The following is a 16,428-nucleotide window of genomic DNA, read 5'->3' on the forward strand; positions in this document are numbered from 1 at the left end:
TAGGGGGAGACATTATATTGTGTTGTTAGTAAACTGCATTTCCTAAGAATGAATTGCTGAAACACAGTGATGATCTGTATGGGGAGAAACTTTACATGTAGCCAGTTCATCTTGTACATGGTCTTTTGAGTTACTGCTGAATTGCTGGGACTGTGATGTAGTGGTCAGATGGTTGGCTTATGTTGTGGGTGACTGTGGTCATAGGGGAATGTTGGAAGTATGTAGTTGTGACATGATGTAGGCTGTAAATGGTTCCTAGCTGGGGCTTAATGCAACATAGATGTGTTGTTACTGTTGTGTATAGTGTAATGTATGTGTATGTTAAGAATGTGATGCCCTGTCGCCCTCTTTCCCTTTCTGTGCATCATCATAGGCAGGGGAAGGAGACTGGGCACAACCAAGTGGGGAAGCTGCTGGCCACGGGCCCTGGAGTGCTGATACCACTGACACCGAGGGACCCAGTGGCCCGGAAGGTGAGGTGAGTGCCATGGGGGAGACTGGATCCAGTTTTTCATCATCGAATCCTCCTCCAGTGGACACTCCCTGGCAGTTGCGGACCCATCTTGGGCCACCCCAGCACCATCTCAGTCCACCAGCCCTCTTACTACCACCACCCTCCCTGTAGCTCTCCACCCAGTTGGCCGTACCCGCACACCCAGGAGGGTGGGTGTCTCCTTTGCCACAGGCACCTTTGCCCCAGCCCCTGTCAGCCCTGCTGCCCTCAGTGAGGAGGCTATTGACCTCCTGAGGTCGATCTCTGTGGGTCAGTTGACCATCGTGAATGCCTTCAAGGATCTGGAAACTCAAGTCCAACAGAGTAATGCATTCCTGGAGGGCATTCACTGTGCACTGGCTGGCCTACAGAGATCCTTCCAGGCTCTGGCCTTCACACTTACGGCAGCCAGTTACCATTTCTCTTCTGTCCCCCTTCCACTTTCCTCTTTCCATCCCAGACCCCTTTTCTCCAACCCAGCCAGCATGCATCCACCTCAACATCCAAGGGTAGCTCAGACAAACATAAGCACCACAAGGCACACCACCGGCATGCACACAAGCAACATACACCTGCACACACAGCAACAGTCACAACCTGCCCTGACACCCCCACCACCCCTAGCATCTAAGACACAACACCTAACACATCTGCAGACACCACACCAGCATTCACAGATCCAGCCACTACACCTTTGTTACCCACAGACAGCAGCACAGCAGACCCTCAGACATCCACCCCAGTCACCACATCCGCAGACACCACAACCACAAACATGCTTACATGTAGCACATCCACCATACCTGCAGTCACCACGCCAACAGACACTCACCCACCCACCACGGCATTTCCCAGCACCTCCAACCCCCCCTCCCAGGACACAAACACCCATACTCACCCACCCAATAGACACCCACAACCCACATGCATACCTCGCGCAAACATGCATCCAAGACATCTACACCTACACATCAGACAACCACTCCCTTTCCCTCCACACCCAAGCCCTTTAGTTATGACTGTCCTGTGTGTCTAAAAAAGCTTTCCATTCGGAGTTTGCCCTTTTCCCTACTTCTCTTCTACCCGTGATACCCCTAAACGTGCTGTGTCCCTCCCCAAGTCCGGCCCTTCCACTTCCCAGACCTCCCCTGTTCCCCTGCAAGTTCCCATGCCCCTCACACTGCCCTGGGGATTATGACTCCCCTCCCGCCAGCCTGTTTCTGGCGGTTTGCACCGCCAGGAAGAAGCTGGCAGTAAGGGGACTCAGGGGGCCCCTGCACTGCCCATGCACTTGGCATGGGCAGTGCAGGGGCCCCCAGGCAGAGCCCCGTCGCGCATTTCATTGCCCGAATTTTGGGCAGTGAAATGCGCGACGGGTGCTACTGCACCCGCTGCACATCAGCATTGCCGCTGGCTCAATTACGAGCCGGCGGCAATGTTGATGTGACATTTCCGCTGGCCCAGCGGACGGTAACTCTGTTACCGTCCGCTGGCCCAGCGGAAATGTCAAAATAGGGAGCCAGCCATAGCGCCAGCAATGGCGGTATTCTGGCGCCCGCAACCTCGGCGGTCTGCCATGCAGACCGCCGAGGTTGTAATGACCCCCATAGTCTCCCCAACTGTGTTTGATTTTTATCACTCAAATATCAACTTTTAATATATTTTGGAAATTCAATCATGTTTCTCCACACATCAGCTTTTGGGTTCTGATAATACACATATTTTGTCTTCAATACACACTTTAAGTTTTGATATACCTATATCAATTCAACCAAACAATAGCCTCTAATCTAGTTTACTGGGCTGCACATAGGAGGAGAACTACTTACAGGTAACTGATGATCTACCAGTAGCTCATGAGCAGCTTGTTGGAGAAGCCTGAGCTAGGAACACTAAAGGCTACTTATGCAGTCTGTTCATTTAAGCATCATATCTGCCGAATCCAACTTCAGCACAAGTGGCAGAATTGATTGCACTGACAAGGGCTTTTTAGTTGAATTTGGCATTTCACACAGACATCCAGTATGGATTTGAAGTGGTTTGGGGCAGCTGTGGTCACAAGGGGTTTTATGACATTTTCTGTCTGGTACTCCCATCAAGAAAGGTTCCAATATTCTTGATTTTCGGAAGCAATACAACAACCAAGAGTGTTTGCAGTGGTCAGTTGTGCAGCCTGTAAGGGAGGTGATTATACAGTCACAATAGGAAGTAAATATGTTGACCAAATGGCAAAGTATTGTGTACTTGAGAATGCAACTGTAGGATCAAATGAGAAAATCACAGTGCAAGAATCCGAACAGAATGGACCTAGTGTATATATTGCTATATTGCTTTAAGTGTATATTATGTGAATTATTGTTTGTTATACCCAATAAAGATCACATTAAGCAAATTGAGGGATCTCCAGGAAGAGGTACCAGAAGAAGAACAGTATTGGCAAATCAAAAGGGCCCTTTACTCTACTAAAAGCAGACTTTATTGAGATGACGGTTTACAATGGGCTTAAAAATGTTCTTCTGATTGTCTGCTTGTTCTGGAAATGGGTCAAAGTCTACCAGACTCAGAGGTGTGAAAACAATAACAGTTATCAAACTCTTGTTGAAAAAGTCAACTCTGTTTTGCTCTGACAACCTCCATTTACACAGAATGTGGACCTTAAATTAATTGGTACAGCTCTTCAGATTGAGCAGAAGATCCTTTGTAGTTATTGTCCTTGAGCATCTGAAACTGTAGAGAAAAACAAGCTGGTAAAAGTATGTGCCTCCACTAATCTGAAGTGGCTAGACATTCTTCCTCTTGCTCTGATGAGCGCTGGCATAACCACAGACAAAAAGATTGGACTCTCACCCCATGACATGTTAATGGTCAGAGCCTTGAGGATTCCATACACCCCTTCAGCAATCTTGTGTCAATAACTGATGATATTTTATTAGATTATTGCAAAGGTCTGGTTGAGGTGGTGAATTTGGTCTCTCATCAGGTAAATTTGGCAATAGCACTGACAAGAAAAACTCAGCCCCGTCCACTGCACCCAGGAGAAGGTGTCCTGTCCGCAAGAGCTGCCTTGAACCCCATCGGAAAGGGCCACATCAAGTTGTGCTTGTGACTAACAGTGCTGAACAGTGTGCCACAATCCCACAGTGGATCATGTGGTGATTATGCAAAACTGCTTATCACTAGATATCCTTCTTGTGAAGGAAGGCAGTGTTTTTGCAGGGTTTTTAAGGTGAGAGAATGTTGCACTTTCAGCTCAGGTAACAGTAGGTGTTTTAACGCCTATGTCTCAAGTTTAACCAATATTTCTTGTGAGGTCTGTGGTTTCGAAGGACATGGTTTATGGGAAAATGGGAAGCCGTAGTTTCCTGAGTTAGTGAAATTGGAAAGGGTTTTAGTAAGGTTGATGAGTGAACTGATAGCTTGGGTGGGGGGATGTTTAGTACCATATTGACCCCTGTAATTATTGTGTTGATTTGTGCAATTGTTCTGTTTCTCTTGTCCAAATTGTCTGAGTTAATATTTCTAAATTGAGGCTGTAAAGTGAAAAAGAGATTGCCTAAAATGAAAAGGATGAACTTGAACTGGAAGATGCCAGAGATCGAGGGTATAATCAACTGAAGTTGTTGAAAGAATCGAATTTCAAGAAACAGAAACTGATGAAGGCTGTTTTATAGTAAATTGTGGGTTTTAGTGATATAATAATCAGAAGGGGGAATTTGTAGGCAAATTTGCATTCATATTATTTGAGAATCATTAACAACATGCATACTATGAATCTACACTTGCATTTACATGTTTACACGTATGATTCTATTTCCTTTGAAACATTTATGATATGACTTGATAAAGTGCCTTTTCTTGACTTATGCTAATTAGGCCTCAGCTAAGCCTCAACGCTATCTTGCTCAAAACGGATGACTTACCCTACAAATCAGGTTTATCCCCAAATGACGTTGTTCTCAATGGATACTCACTAGCATGGACTTAGTACTGTTTCAACCTTCAAGGTTTCTTCTGTCCGCTTTCTGTATCGCATTAATTTACAGTAGATCATTGTTGTTTTGTGACTGCTTTGTTTTGTCATCTCCAGATGACATTAGCATAGATCGGGTTGAATCAATATTCATGTAGTGCATGGGTACTCGCAAACATTATTCCAGCAGCCAAAAATTAAGGTCTGTGGTGTGCCAGAGAGCTGCATTCATGCTAGCAGGGTGGGAATGGTGCTTTGGGTGGGGGTAGGGCTGAGGGGGGTGAGGGGTGGTGTATGGTGGGTGTAGGGAGAGTGAGGGATGTACATGGTGTGGACAGTGTGTACATAGTGGGGACTGTAAGTCACAGTATTATTTTGAGCATTTAACTCCATGCTGTCTTCTAAATAAGCCCCAACTCTCTAGAAGAGTCATACGTTTTTAAATAATGTGTTATGTTGTATCTGAATCACTGTCCCTCTTCTACATTTTGGGATAAGCTTTCTCTGCTTGCTATTGCTAATTTGGGAGAGCCCAGTGTAAAAAATAAGTCATTTGATTATTGAATTGGAATGGAATAGAATTGCTCATTGTGAAACCAGAAAACCTGCGATCAATCCCGGCTTCCTACTTGACCAAAACGTATGATCCTAGGCAATTGTTTAATTTCATACTGCCTTCCCTTTCTTCATTATCACATATAAGAGCGCCTTGAAATACATTACTTCAGGATGTGCGCTGTAAAAGATCTTCTCTTGTGATTGATTTAATAAATTATAATTTTGTCCATGTATAGCAACAACTCTGGCGACACAAAGGGGTCAACATGACAAATGACTTGCCTCTTAGCTCACTATTAGGATTGTTTTTAGGGTGGGATGAGGTATGAATGATTCTTTGTCAATTTTTGAAAACTATTAATTTTAAAAAGTATTTCTCAATGCATGGATATAATCTAGTGTACTAAGGTGAATTGCTTCTGCATGTTTATGAATTACACGTTTTGGATTTTTGTATAGACTTAATTACATTTCTACACGCTTGCTGCAAGGTGTCTTTAAAAGTGAATGTGTTCCTAAAGTTAAGGGGTGCAGGACACCTATTTTTTGTTTGCTTCTTTTATTTTACTTCAGTTAGAATGTAAGTAAACGTTTTTTGGCTTATTTAATATTTTTCTGAAGGTTAGTGCTTTCTCAAGTGAAGAGGAGCCCAGTGCTGTTGTTCACTAGGGGGCCACGTGCAAAGCTCAGGAGTGCCGCAAGCGACCTCCTGCCGCACTTTGAGTATCACTGATATAGTGGGATAGTGCTTAGTTGGAAGGGCATGCGATGTTTACTATCTGTATGCTCTGATTTGCTGAAATTGCAATTCTTTTGCTCACACCATGATGAATCTGCAGTTTCTATTACATTCTATGAAAAGATATAAACCCTCAAGTTTGTGGGCGATCTGTGAGACAAGGGACGCTGTCTGGTTTCTTTCCTATTTTTCTGCTCGTTTGGAAATTAGAATATGTTTGATTCACTGTCCCACTAACGGAGTGCCTAACAGGAAATGTTTTTTCTCAGTGCCCCTCTCCATTTAGGGTGACTTTATTCCTTTCCTTCCTTAATAAATTAAGCAGCTGGGCTTACTTGCTTGAGACCCCTCATTTGCGGCACAGAGTGGAAAACATTTCCTTCATTGGGTGCATCAGGAAAAAAATACTTTTTGTTACTTTGCATCCCGTTGGCAATGGGGCCTGAATGTCGTTAGGTCATCCTGCACTGCTTATATAAATGCAACCACTGCTAAGATTCGGCAAGTAAATGGAATATTTCCCTCTAGCTGGAGCAATGTAAAAGTCTTTTTATTGAAAGATTGCTCTGCTAAGAACAGACACAGCAGTGATTATTAGCATAGTGTACAGTTGGAAGAGAATGGACAAAACTGTAGGCATCAAAATAAGCATTAATACACATTGTAAAAGTTCTGCAAACCAAAAAGGAACATCCTCCCTAGGTGTAGTACATCTCTAGAAAAAGGATACTCCCAACACCCAGCCTGACTGCCCTCCCCGTTAGTAACCTCTGTACAGACATTACCCATCCCAGCCCTTGCCCCTTTCCTGGGACAACCCCTTCTCTGATAGATGACCTACTGGAGCGGTACAGATGAGAAGATGTTACCATTTTGGGCACCCAAAGCATTCATTCAGCATGCATGAAATGGAGCCTATAAAGTGCATATATTTTGAAGTCTGTGTTTCTGGTCTAATGCACGTATGTTAAGTGAACCCAAACAAAGTACGCCATTTAATGCACAAACAAGGATGATGTTAACATGTATTGCCACCTTTTATTTATCTAACATTGTCAACTAATATGATGATGGGATTTGTAAAGTGTGTCTGTTACCCTATCAAAGGTGTTCTAACACTGTAAAAAGAAAGGCTGCGACTTGAGTTTATTGACATAACCATGTCTCCAAACCTTTGCGGAATTTTACATGATTGTTCTCACTTCTTAATTAGGAGGGAAGGGCATCCCAAATCCTCAGAGCCAGAAACCAAAAGGCTCTGGCAGCTTTCCTCATCCGATTTATTCTGGGAACAGTGAATACGGAAGCATATCTGATAGAGACAACTAGCTGCAGATGTCTTACCTTAGAATTCTCCCCAGGTGCCAAACTGCATCCGGAAAAAATGTTCGGCAGTACCTCTGTGCGTCGGTAGAGGGTGTCATGCAACTCCTTATCAACATCATCCTATGATATGATGTCGCCTCTGATGCGGTGACATCAGTTTCTTCTTTTCCGCGCAGCAACATGGATCCGGAGAAGTGGTTACCTTCTGGCTTTAATCCTTGTGAGTCCTGTGCTTGACAGTGTCGGTCAATGGCCCCCATTCTGTTTATATGTGGTGCTTAGGCACCCACCATGACACCAAAGATTGCAATGCCTGTCAACAGTTGAGGCTTAAGGTGTTGTGGGAGCGGCGGATGAAGCTCCTGGTGGCATGGGTGTCGCAGTCTTCACACGACTTTCGCAGACGTCGAAATCCTCCTTCCACAGCTCATGCTAGCGACCGTTCTAGGAGTGCCTTGTGTACGGCTCCTTCGACATCTTCAGATCCTGTGACGTCTCACAGTAAGCGTCATCCTCAAAGTTGCGTCTTCCTCTGACTTCACTGCCCCCATGCGGCTCCTTCCTTTCCTCTGAGGAAGAGTCTGTGCAGGAGTCGAACCCATGTCTCCCGCTTTATCCCTGCACCGTGGCGACTACAGGCCGCAAAAAATATACCCGACCACTTGCTATGGAAAGTAATTTTTTATCAGGTCGAACTATTTTTAGGACCCCCTCGCCCCTTCTGGCGGCGAGTTGACAATGAACAGGTGTTCTGTTCAGTCAGAAAGTAAAAGAGCAATAAAGACCCTTTAAATCTTGTTATGTTGTCACATTTGCTGTGTGTTGAAAGACAGAGGTCAAAAGTCAGTTTGTCTTGCAATTAATTTCCCTTCCAACTGTAGAGTTCCAGGATTTTGTAGGGTGAACTTCTCTGATCAGCTGTAAAAAAAGTTATTTAAATGTTGTTTGTTAGGAAAAACCGGACACCATACAGTCTTCAATTTCACAGTAAATCAACTGTACAAACGTTTCAGAAGATATTTCAGGAGTTGTGAAAGCCCATTGGTGGTACTTATGTGTGATGAAAAAATAATTTGAAAGGATGAAAACAAATCAGAACTCTACTTAGTGATGTGCAAAAGATAAGTATGTTTTATGAAACCCAATTTTCACAGATTAGTATTAATATTAATACTGTCTATATTGTTATCAGTAAAGCTGCAAGTTAGTAGGACGATTTTTGGACATTTCCTGAAATATACTGTCTGTAAATGATAGTATGGTATCGCATCATGTTTTAGTAATATGTTTATTAAAAGTGAGTGTTTAAACATAAACTGTGAAACACTCCTGCTTTGATGGCAATGCTATTAGTAAACTAAGAGGCAAATCATGGATTATTTGTCTGCTATGTGAGGGCTAGGCTTGTATTATACATAGAGCAAACATTTTATCTATTTAGTTAAGCAAAAGAGTTTTTTGTGCAGCAAAATTGCTGAGCTCACATATTTGAAGGTGCACTCGTATGTGACAATGAAGAAAAAGGCAACTCTGTAAACTAATTGGCTAGTATCACACAATTTGAGACCCGTTTATGTGTCAAGTACATTACAGTTAGGTCGAGTAGATTATTCAGGTTACTCGACTTGCAGGTCTAGTACAGTTTTTATAATTTTTTGAGGCCTGGACTCTGGCCCAGATGCGGGACTATTACTCATCCTTGAATACGGTTTTTGGGCCCACACCTCCCTGTAGAGCACCTTTGGGGCCCTAAGAAGGTGGCGGGTGCCCTGACGGGATCCTCACTGGCGGCTTAATCTTTGGTACCCTTGACCAGCTCTTACTTGCCGACTTCCAATAGTGGTGGCATCTGTGACTTCACTTGACGTCCAGATAGTTGTATCTCCGGAGTCGGATATTGCCCCTTTAACTGTTGAGGTCTCTCCCTCCTGACGTTGATCTATGTCAACCCCGACTCCGAGAGTGGTGCCATTGGAGTCGGCCAGTCTTCAGACTGTGCTTCTGTCTTCTCAGGCTCACTCTCCAGTTCTTCCATCAGAGGGGCCCGTTTTCGATTCTCAGCCTCCTAATTCCATTACCATTCATCAATCGGGTTGGTTATTTGACTTGGACAATTGCTAGTGGCCTAGAATCCTCGCAAGCTTCCATCCTCCTGTCATCCCCAGGGTTGGCTTCTAAGGCTAGTTCTGCTCTTGCAGACTAGGTAAAGCATGTGTCAGAAGTGTTAGACTTACAACTTCCTACTGTGCAATTATACACTGACACTTTGCTTGATGTCTTACATCCTGACCTGTCTTCTGTGGAGCCGGTCGTTCCTTATTGTGAGGCACTTTGATATCTTCTTGGGAGTTTGGACCCAACCAGTTTCTGGTCCCCCTGTGGAGCGCTCTGTCTCACATAGACACAGGCCAGCCCTGGAGGATCCGTCTTGCCTCCAGCGGCATCCAACTACTCAAAGCTTTGTGGTGCAAACTGCTTTGGTTCCATACGGTTTTAGGCAGGTTCCTTTGTCCCGCCAAAGCGAGAAGCCAGCCAGCTGGACGCTTCTGGGAGGCAGATTTTCTCTTAATCTAGTTCTGCCTTGCATATAATCAATACTTCCCGTGTTCTTGGTTGCTTCTGCCACATTTCGTGGGACTTAGTAGAGTGCATTTTAACTTCTCTGCCTGCCAAAGCTAGAAATGCTCTAACGTCTTTTGTACAGGATGGTCAGCAGGTTTCAAAACTTATGGTATTGATAGCACAGATTCTGTAGGAAAGATTATGACTTCTTCGGTAGCACTGCGACGAAGAGCATGGTTGCGTTCCTCCAATTTCTCAGAAGCTGTGCAGGCATCTTTACTTGATATGCCTTTTGATTGCACCTCCCTTTTTAGTGTGCATGCCGACTCGGCTTTATGCTGCATTAGAGATGCTCATGGTGGAACTCATTCTTAAGGCCTTATCGTAGAGTCTTCCTCTGGCTTGGTTCCTTTGTTCAAGGGCAGTTGTTTTTTCCCCGCTACGCTTTTTTCTACTGCACTTATGGTGGTGTGCTTCTTGTTTATAGTGTGACACCTGGTGTGGTGTTCCTGCTCCTCACAGGTGCTTTTCTTCTTATCATGTTCTAGCTCTCAAGTGGGTGTTCCTGCATTGCATGTGTTGTGTTTTTATTTACTACTATGGTGGACAGGTTTCATTATTCTTCTGACCCTGTTTGGGTCTAATATCTATAAAAAGGTTTTTTTCTGTTTTACTCTGCTGATAGGCTGGTCGCATAAGAGATTATACTCTCTGCGGGGTTCCTGCTTGTGTTAGATTCATTTTCAGTCCCTGCTCTTCAGAGCAATTGGTGTAGGCTTTTGGCCATTCTTTTATAATTACCTGTTCCCTACTGGGATCCTGCTAAGTGCTTCTTCTGGGGGTAGTATAGTTCCTTGTGTCAATAAGGATTCTACTGCTGTTTTTTACATGTGTCCTTTCCCATTGGTGCAATGAGAGATGGTATTTCTGTCTCTTTTCCATGGTCTGCTTCCATTGGAGATGTTGGTACCTCTTCGATTCTAAGTGCCCCTCTTGTGTCTCTATTATATGCAACATGTAGGGAGTATAATCTGTCCCCCTTATAGGGCACTAGTTTCAAAACCTTTGATTTGTTTTCACAAGTTATCTTGTCTGGCCTTGTGCATGTACTTCTTTCTTGCGGGTACGGAGCTATAGCTTTGTGGAAATATCTAGTGCCTCATGGGTACACGTGGCCAGGACAAGGGTTCTATCCTGCCATTGGGGCAATGTTTGGCTATTCTTTCCATGCTGTTAATGTGCTTATTTATTGTCTCCCCTGCCCTGCTCTTGTTGGTCTGGGGCATCATCCATTTGTATATAGGTTCCTGTCTTTACGTTCCTGTCCCATTAGGGTTTTTTTCTTCCCTTCCTGAGATGCTTCCCCTTTATGTGTGTGTCCTTGGTCATCTTTTGGCTGCTATACTCAGGCATTTTATGTGTAGGATTCCAATCCTGGCACTTGCTTAATCCTTTCTATGTCCCCTGCAAGAAGGTAGTCATATTTCTTTCTTGTATCTGACATTTACTCTTTCCTAATGTCATACTGTTTTTGTGTATCGGACTGTTGTCCACGGATATGGACATTCACATTTGGCCTTGCAGACTTCAGCAGGTCCAGTGTACGAATCCCATTCTGGGGGTAGAAGTCAAATATACCTTGCATTTCAGAACATTTCATTATTGGGTCCACATATTGGATCGCTTTCTTATACGCTGGTTGTCCCTCAGGGATTCTGACACTTTTTCCTTGGGTCATTTCTTCAGCAATGTTTTCTGTCTGCTGGATTATCATTGCCATTGTCTTAACGTTTCTATGGTTGGCATCTACTCATGTCACATTTGCCTGCCTTGTGTTGATCTTTTTCATGTACCACAAGGTTTCTGTTGGTTCTATCAGCAGTTGGTTCTACCAACCTCTTTTAACTTTTAGTCCGCTAGTATCGATTTTCCTGCTTGGCTAGCTTTTCTTTCTTCAGGGGTGTACTCTCTCTCCCCTCTTTTCTTTTACTCCTGTGTTGTTGTTGATCAACTCTTTTCTTTCTATGTTTCTCTATATATGATAGATAGATAGATAGATAGATAGATAGATAGATAGATAGATAGATAGATAGATAGATAGATAGATAGGCATGTATATCTATGTATCATTTCTGCTTCATAGGTCTATGTCTCTATTTTTATATCTGCATATGTGTTAACCCGGCCCTGTGTATATCTATAACCAACGTATGTATGGACTCATTTTTTTTCTCTTACAACTCAGCACTCATATATATTGCTCTTGTTAATATAAATACTTCCACAAATTTTATTTCCACAGTAATAGATGGCACATATTTCCAACATTTCTTTTTGATGAGACAGATCTTTATTCAAGGAAATGTATTCTTGATATTTTTCTTTTAAGGTTCATAATGTCCATAAAGAATATAAATCCCAATTTATAGTAACCATAGTAGTCAACGAGTTTCATCCGCAAGGACTTTTTCAGGGCTACAATCATACAAAAAACAGTGTATGGACACATCCATGTCTTTACATCTATATCTGTGTGTATGGGTGTCTGGGCTTGTATCTTCTAGAATTCCTCATTTAACCATTGCATGTCATGCATATGGCAAACCTTTTGTGTCTCCTGTCGACTGCCTCTATGTGTCTCTCTGTTCTGTTATACCTCTCTTCAGGTTTCGCCCTTGGGTGTTCGTGGAGATGTACATTCTGTCATTTGAGTTACTCTCCCTTCAAGGGATAGGATTCCTGCTTCTTGCAGTTTTTGCCTCTGCATTCTGGTGGAAGCAGCATATACGCATTGTTTACCCTTTTTAAATATTTTCTGGGGTTACTCCTTCATGGGTGTACAATTCCTATTGTCTCAGTGACTGTTGGGGCGCTGTTGCACTTTACTCCTTCAGCTCGTACTTTGGGGCACTTCATGCTATTTTCCTGTTGTTCTCTACCAACAGATTAATTTTCATTGCCACATGCTCTGCCCCACATGGTGTTTCATATTTTCTTCGAATATTCAGTGGGTCGTCCACTGCTCTTCTGGTGAGATGAATGCATCTTCTCAACTTTGTCTCTCTCATGTCTGGTCCACTACTCCTTTAGTTAGACCTGTTTATTGCCAGACTTGTTTGGGATGTGTTTATAGACTATCCTCCTGGGTTGATATTGCTTTGGTATCTAATTCTAAGGTAAGGAACCTGCTGCTAGTTGTCTCCATCAGATGAACAAGTTACTTACCTTTGGTATCAACAGACTAGCTGCAGATTCCTTTCCAAACCACCTATCCTCTCTGCTCTGCAAACCATTTTACCTTACTTCAGTTTCCCTTTCTTGGCATTCTGTTGCCATGCTTTTCAATTTAGTAGTTGTAATCAAATTTACATCTACCTCTCATGTTGATGCACTGTTTAATTGCTAGTTTCCATGGTGACTCTGTGTTGTTGCGCGGATTCTAGTCACAGAAGAAACGGACGTCAGCGCGTCAGAGGAGGGATTATATGGACTCTGTTAACATCATATCCAGAGGATGACGTTGTTACAGAGTCACATGAATCCCTCTACTGATGCGCAGAGATACTGCTGAAGATTTTTTCCAGATCCAGTCTGGTGCCTTGGGAGAATTCTAAGGTAAGGAATCTGCAGCTTGTCTGTGTCTCTACTAGAGAAGGCGTTACCGAAGATAAGTAACTTGTTCTTAGAGATCTTAGTATGCGACAAGTAAGATAGGTCTTACATTTTTCAATTACAACTTCTGGGCCCAATTTTTAGTATGCTTTATGGGCCATGCAGGTGACTTTCAACTGAATCATTTTGTTAACCGCAACTGATGAAGGTTTTCTGTTGGGGCGAGACTGACTCATTGCGAATTAACTATAACAAGAAATCTCGCAACCCAGTTTTGAATTCTCTGTAAGCGAGTTATTGTTGCAGTCAGTGGTCCTAGGTACAATGCAATATAGTAGTTAAGCCACAATAAAACGGTTGCTTCGAGTGCCTTCTTGTGGGTCAGTTTAGGTAACATTTGAAGTATTTTAAATGGCCTCTCTGGAAACAGGCAACAGGACCCTGATACTACATTTATCTGAATGTCGAAATTCAGGTTATTGTCAAACGTTATTCATAGATTCTTAGTCTGTCCTACTGGAATAGGAGGATCAGCCGTAGCAGAGGGCCACCATTATAGAGTATTGTAAATTGGTACTTGGTCAAAGCACAATATTTGTGCCTTATCACCATGTCATTTTAAAGCATTAGTTCTTATCTAGTCATCACTGAGGACAGACAGTCATGCAGATTTGAAGTGGTTTCAACTTAATGTTTAAAGGAAAGATTGATTTAGGTGTCATCTGCATAAGACACAAGAGATACCCCAAAACATTTAATAAATGCTGCAAAAGGGTAAATGTATATATTGAACAAAATGGGGCTTAAAATAGGTCCTTGGGGTACACCCCACAGTAACATTTTTCTTTGCGGGCAAAAGATGCCGTACTCACCATCTGTGACCTTGTGACAGAAAGAATCAAAACCAGTCCAGAGATTTACCTTGCACTCCTGAGGTCTTTAATATCTGAAGTCGGGCACTATGGGATACAGTATCAAATGTAGTGCTAGGATGAGCTAGGATAAGCTCTGCACTGCCTCCACCATCCAACAGCATCATGATATTCTCTAAAATTGATACCAACACGATTTCTGTGGCGTTCATTGGTCTAAAACCTACTTGTATTATATCAAGTATTTTGTTAATCTCCAAATGATTCTTCAGCTGGCTCACCAATTATCTTTTTAGCAATAAAAGGAAACCTTGAAATTGGTCTATAATTAGACAGTTCACCTGAATCTAAAGAAGATTTCATTATAATGGGCCAGCTGTGAGTATGTTTCCATTGGTTAAGTCAAACTGCTGTTCCTGCTAATAGATAAGTTCCATAAGTCTGTAAAAACTGGAGCTAGAGCCCATCCACAACTGATAGCAAGAGGCAGGACATGGATCTAGCGAAGAGCCTGATTTGATTGTTAAAATTGAAGGTCACACTACCTCTTCTTTTAAAGGCTTAAAACCTTTTAGCAACACATGTGGAGTGGAGATACTTGAAGATTCCCTGGTGACTCCACCACATTTCCTTCCCCAAAAAGATGTTTTCTGACATTGCTTCTTCATTCTTGGAAAAAAAATCGCAAATGAATAACAAAGTTCTGTAGAGGCATCCATTTCAGTTTTAGATAACATAGGAATAGGAAAATATAGGTTGTTCACTATAAAAGAGTACTGCATGTGTATTTAGCTGGTAAGATACAACAAGAGCATTACTGTGAATTAGATTTCAATATGGAATTGAGATGCTTTGATTGCACAAAGTACTTGTGAATCTAGCTCTTCCAGGATGTTGATCAAGTATTAAAGATAGACCCATAGATATGTATTAAACTGATTTCTCTCTTCTTCTGATGCTGGATGTAAGCACTTACCCATTTCCTTTAAATTGTTATTTGATTTACCTGTCAATCACTGATTGTGCAGATTATTTGTACAGTGCTTTCTATTTTGTCCAATTTTCAAGCTCGTGAAACCTAATGCTACCAATGAAATGTACATATGCTTTGATTTGAATATGCAAAAATATAATTTAATTGAGAAATTGTTATCTAATCATTTCAGGCAGCTGAAACATGCATTTCCAAGTGCCGTAGCATTTAGCACTGACGATTTTTTCATAAATGAGGATGGGACCTATGAATACAATCCAGATTTCTTGGGAGAGGCCCATAGATGGAATCAAAAACAAGGTGACTAAGCTATTGCAGAACATGCTTTTTGTTGTACCAAGCACACTCTAAAGCTTGGTAATTGAAAATCTGTGTTGACATTTCTTCAAAATGTTGGTGACACTACTGAGTGCTGCTATTTCATTATATTATTTAGGCTAAGTTTTTCTTTGCAATACAAGTTACCCAAAGACCAAGTTAACACATATCTCTGTATGCTGGCGAAGGCATAATGTGTGTGAGCTTGCGGAAGGCTGTGGTGATAGGTGGTTACAGTGGTGTTCACAGAACGGGAAGATAGCAGATTTTTTAGAAGGGGCATTGACTGATGGAATAAGGCAGGCGAGAGAGATACAGAATGTGGGGTGGAGAAAGTGTATGAACATTTAAAAGTGAACGACAGGCACAAAGACATAGGACTTATGCCCTCTTGATGAGTGTACTAGTAAATAGGCATGATTGTCCTCATTCCTGGAGTTAAAAATACAAGGGAAGATCTGGCCCATAATAGTTTGGACTCCGAGGGTCAGGGTCGAAGTGCATTAACAAAAGTAGGGGAACTGTGATGCCACACGCAATGGAGGTGGGTTGAGTAAGTATCGGGGCAGGGTGAAGGGTGTGGCTAAAAAAACAAGTTATTCTGTATTTCGGTCTCTCACCTTCAGGTAACTACGTATAAAATAACACACAGCTTAAATGAAAATAAAATGCAAAGTAAACTTAATCAGCAGGAAATGCACTATTGCTCATTATGAAACCACTATTAGTCAATGCACTACAGAGGTCTCTCTCTGTAACCATAGCACCACAAAATTGAATCCTGGTTGGTGCAGTGGTCAATAGTGACTTGTGTATCTTTGAAGCTACAGGTCCCAGTCTGTGACCGAAAGCACTGTGAATATGTAAGTAATTTTTTTAAACTTGCATTACACACAGTATAAGATAGGCTGCTACAAAATGCACGAAACGGTTTAAGTTTTTTTTAAAAAGTGTTTCCAAAATATAGATTTTAGTAGTACCCAA

At 42.4% G+C, this 16,428-nt stretch overlaps 1 protein-coding gene across 1 annotated transcript in view; it reads left to right on the forward strand.

The window, feature by feature from the left end:
• The window catches only part of N4BP2L1 (NEDD4 binding protein 2 like 1), a 277,420-nt gene that overhangs the window by 77,981 nt on the left and 183,011 nt on the right, over nt 1–16,428 (forward strand). The window contains exon 2 of the mRNA XM_069205565.1: nt 15,299–15,426. Coding sequence (XP_069061666.1) covers nt 15,299–15,426 — 128 coding nt within the window. The remainder of the gene's footprint in view (nt 1–15,298; nt 15,427–16,428) is intronic.

The sequence above is a fragment of the Pleurodeles waltl genome, chromosome 8, assembly GCF_031143425.1.
Source record: "Pleurodeles waltl isolate 20211129_DDA chromosome 8, aPleWal1.hap1.20221129, whole genome shotgun sequence".
Classification (NCBI taxonomy): Eukaryota; Metazoa; Chordata; class Amphibia; order Caudata; family Salamandridae; genus Pleurodeles; species Pleurodeles waltl.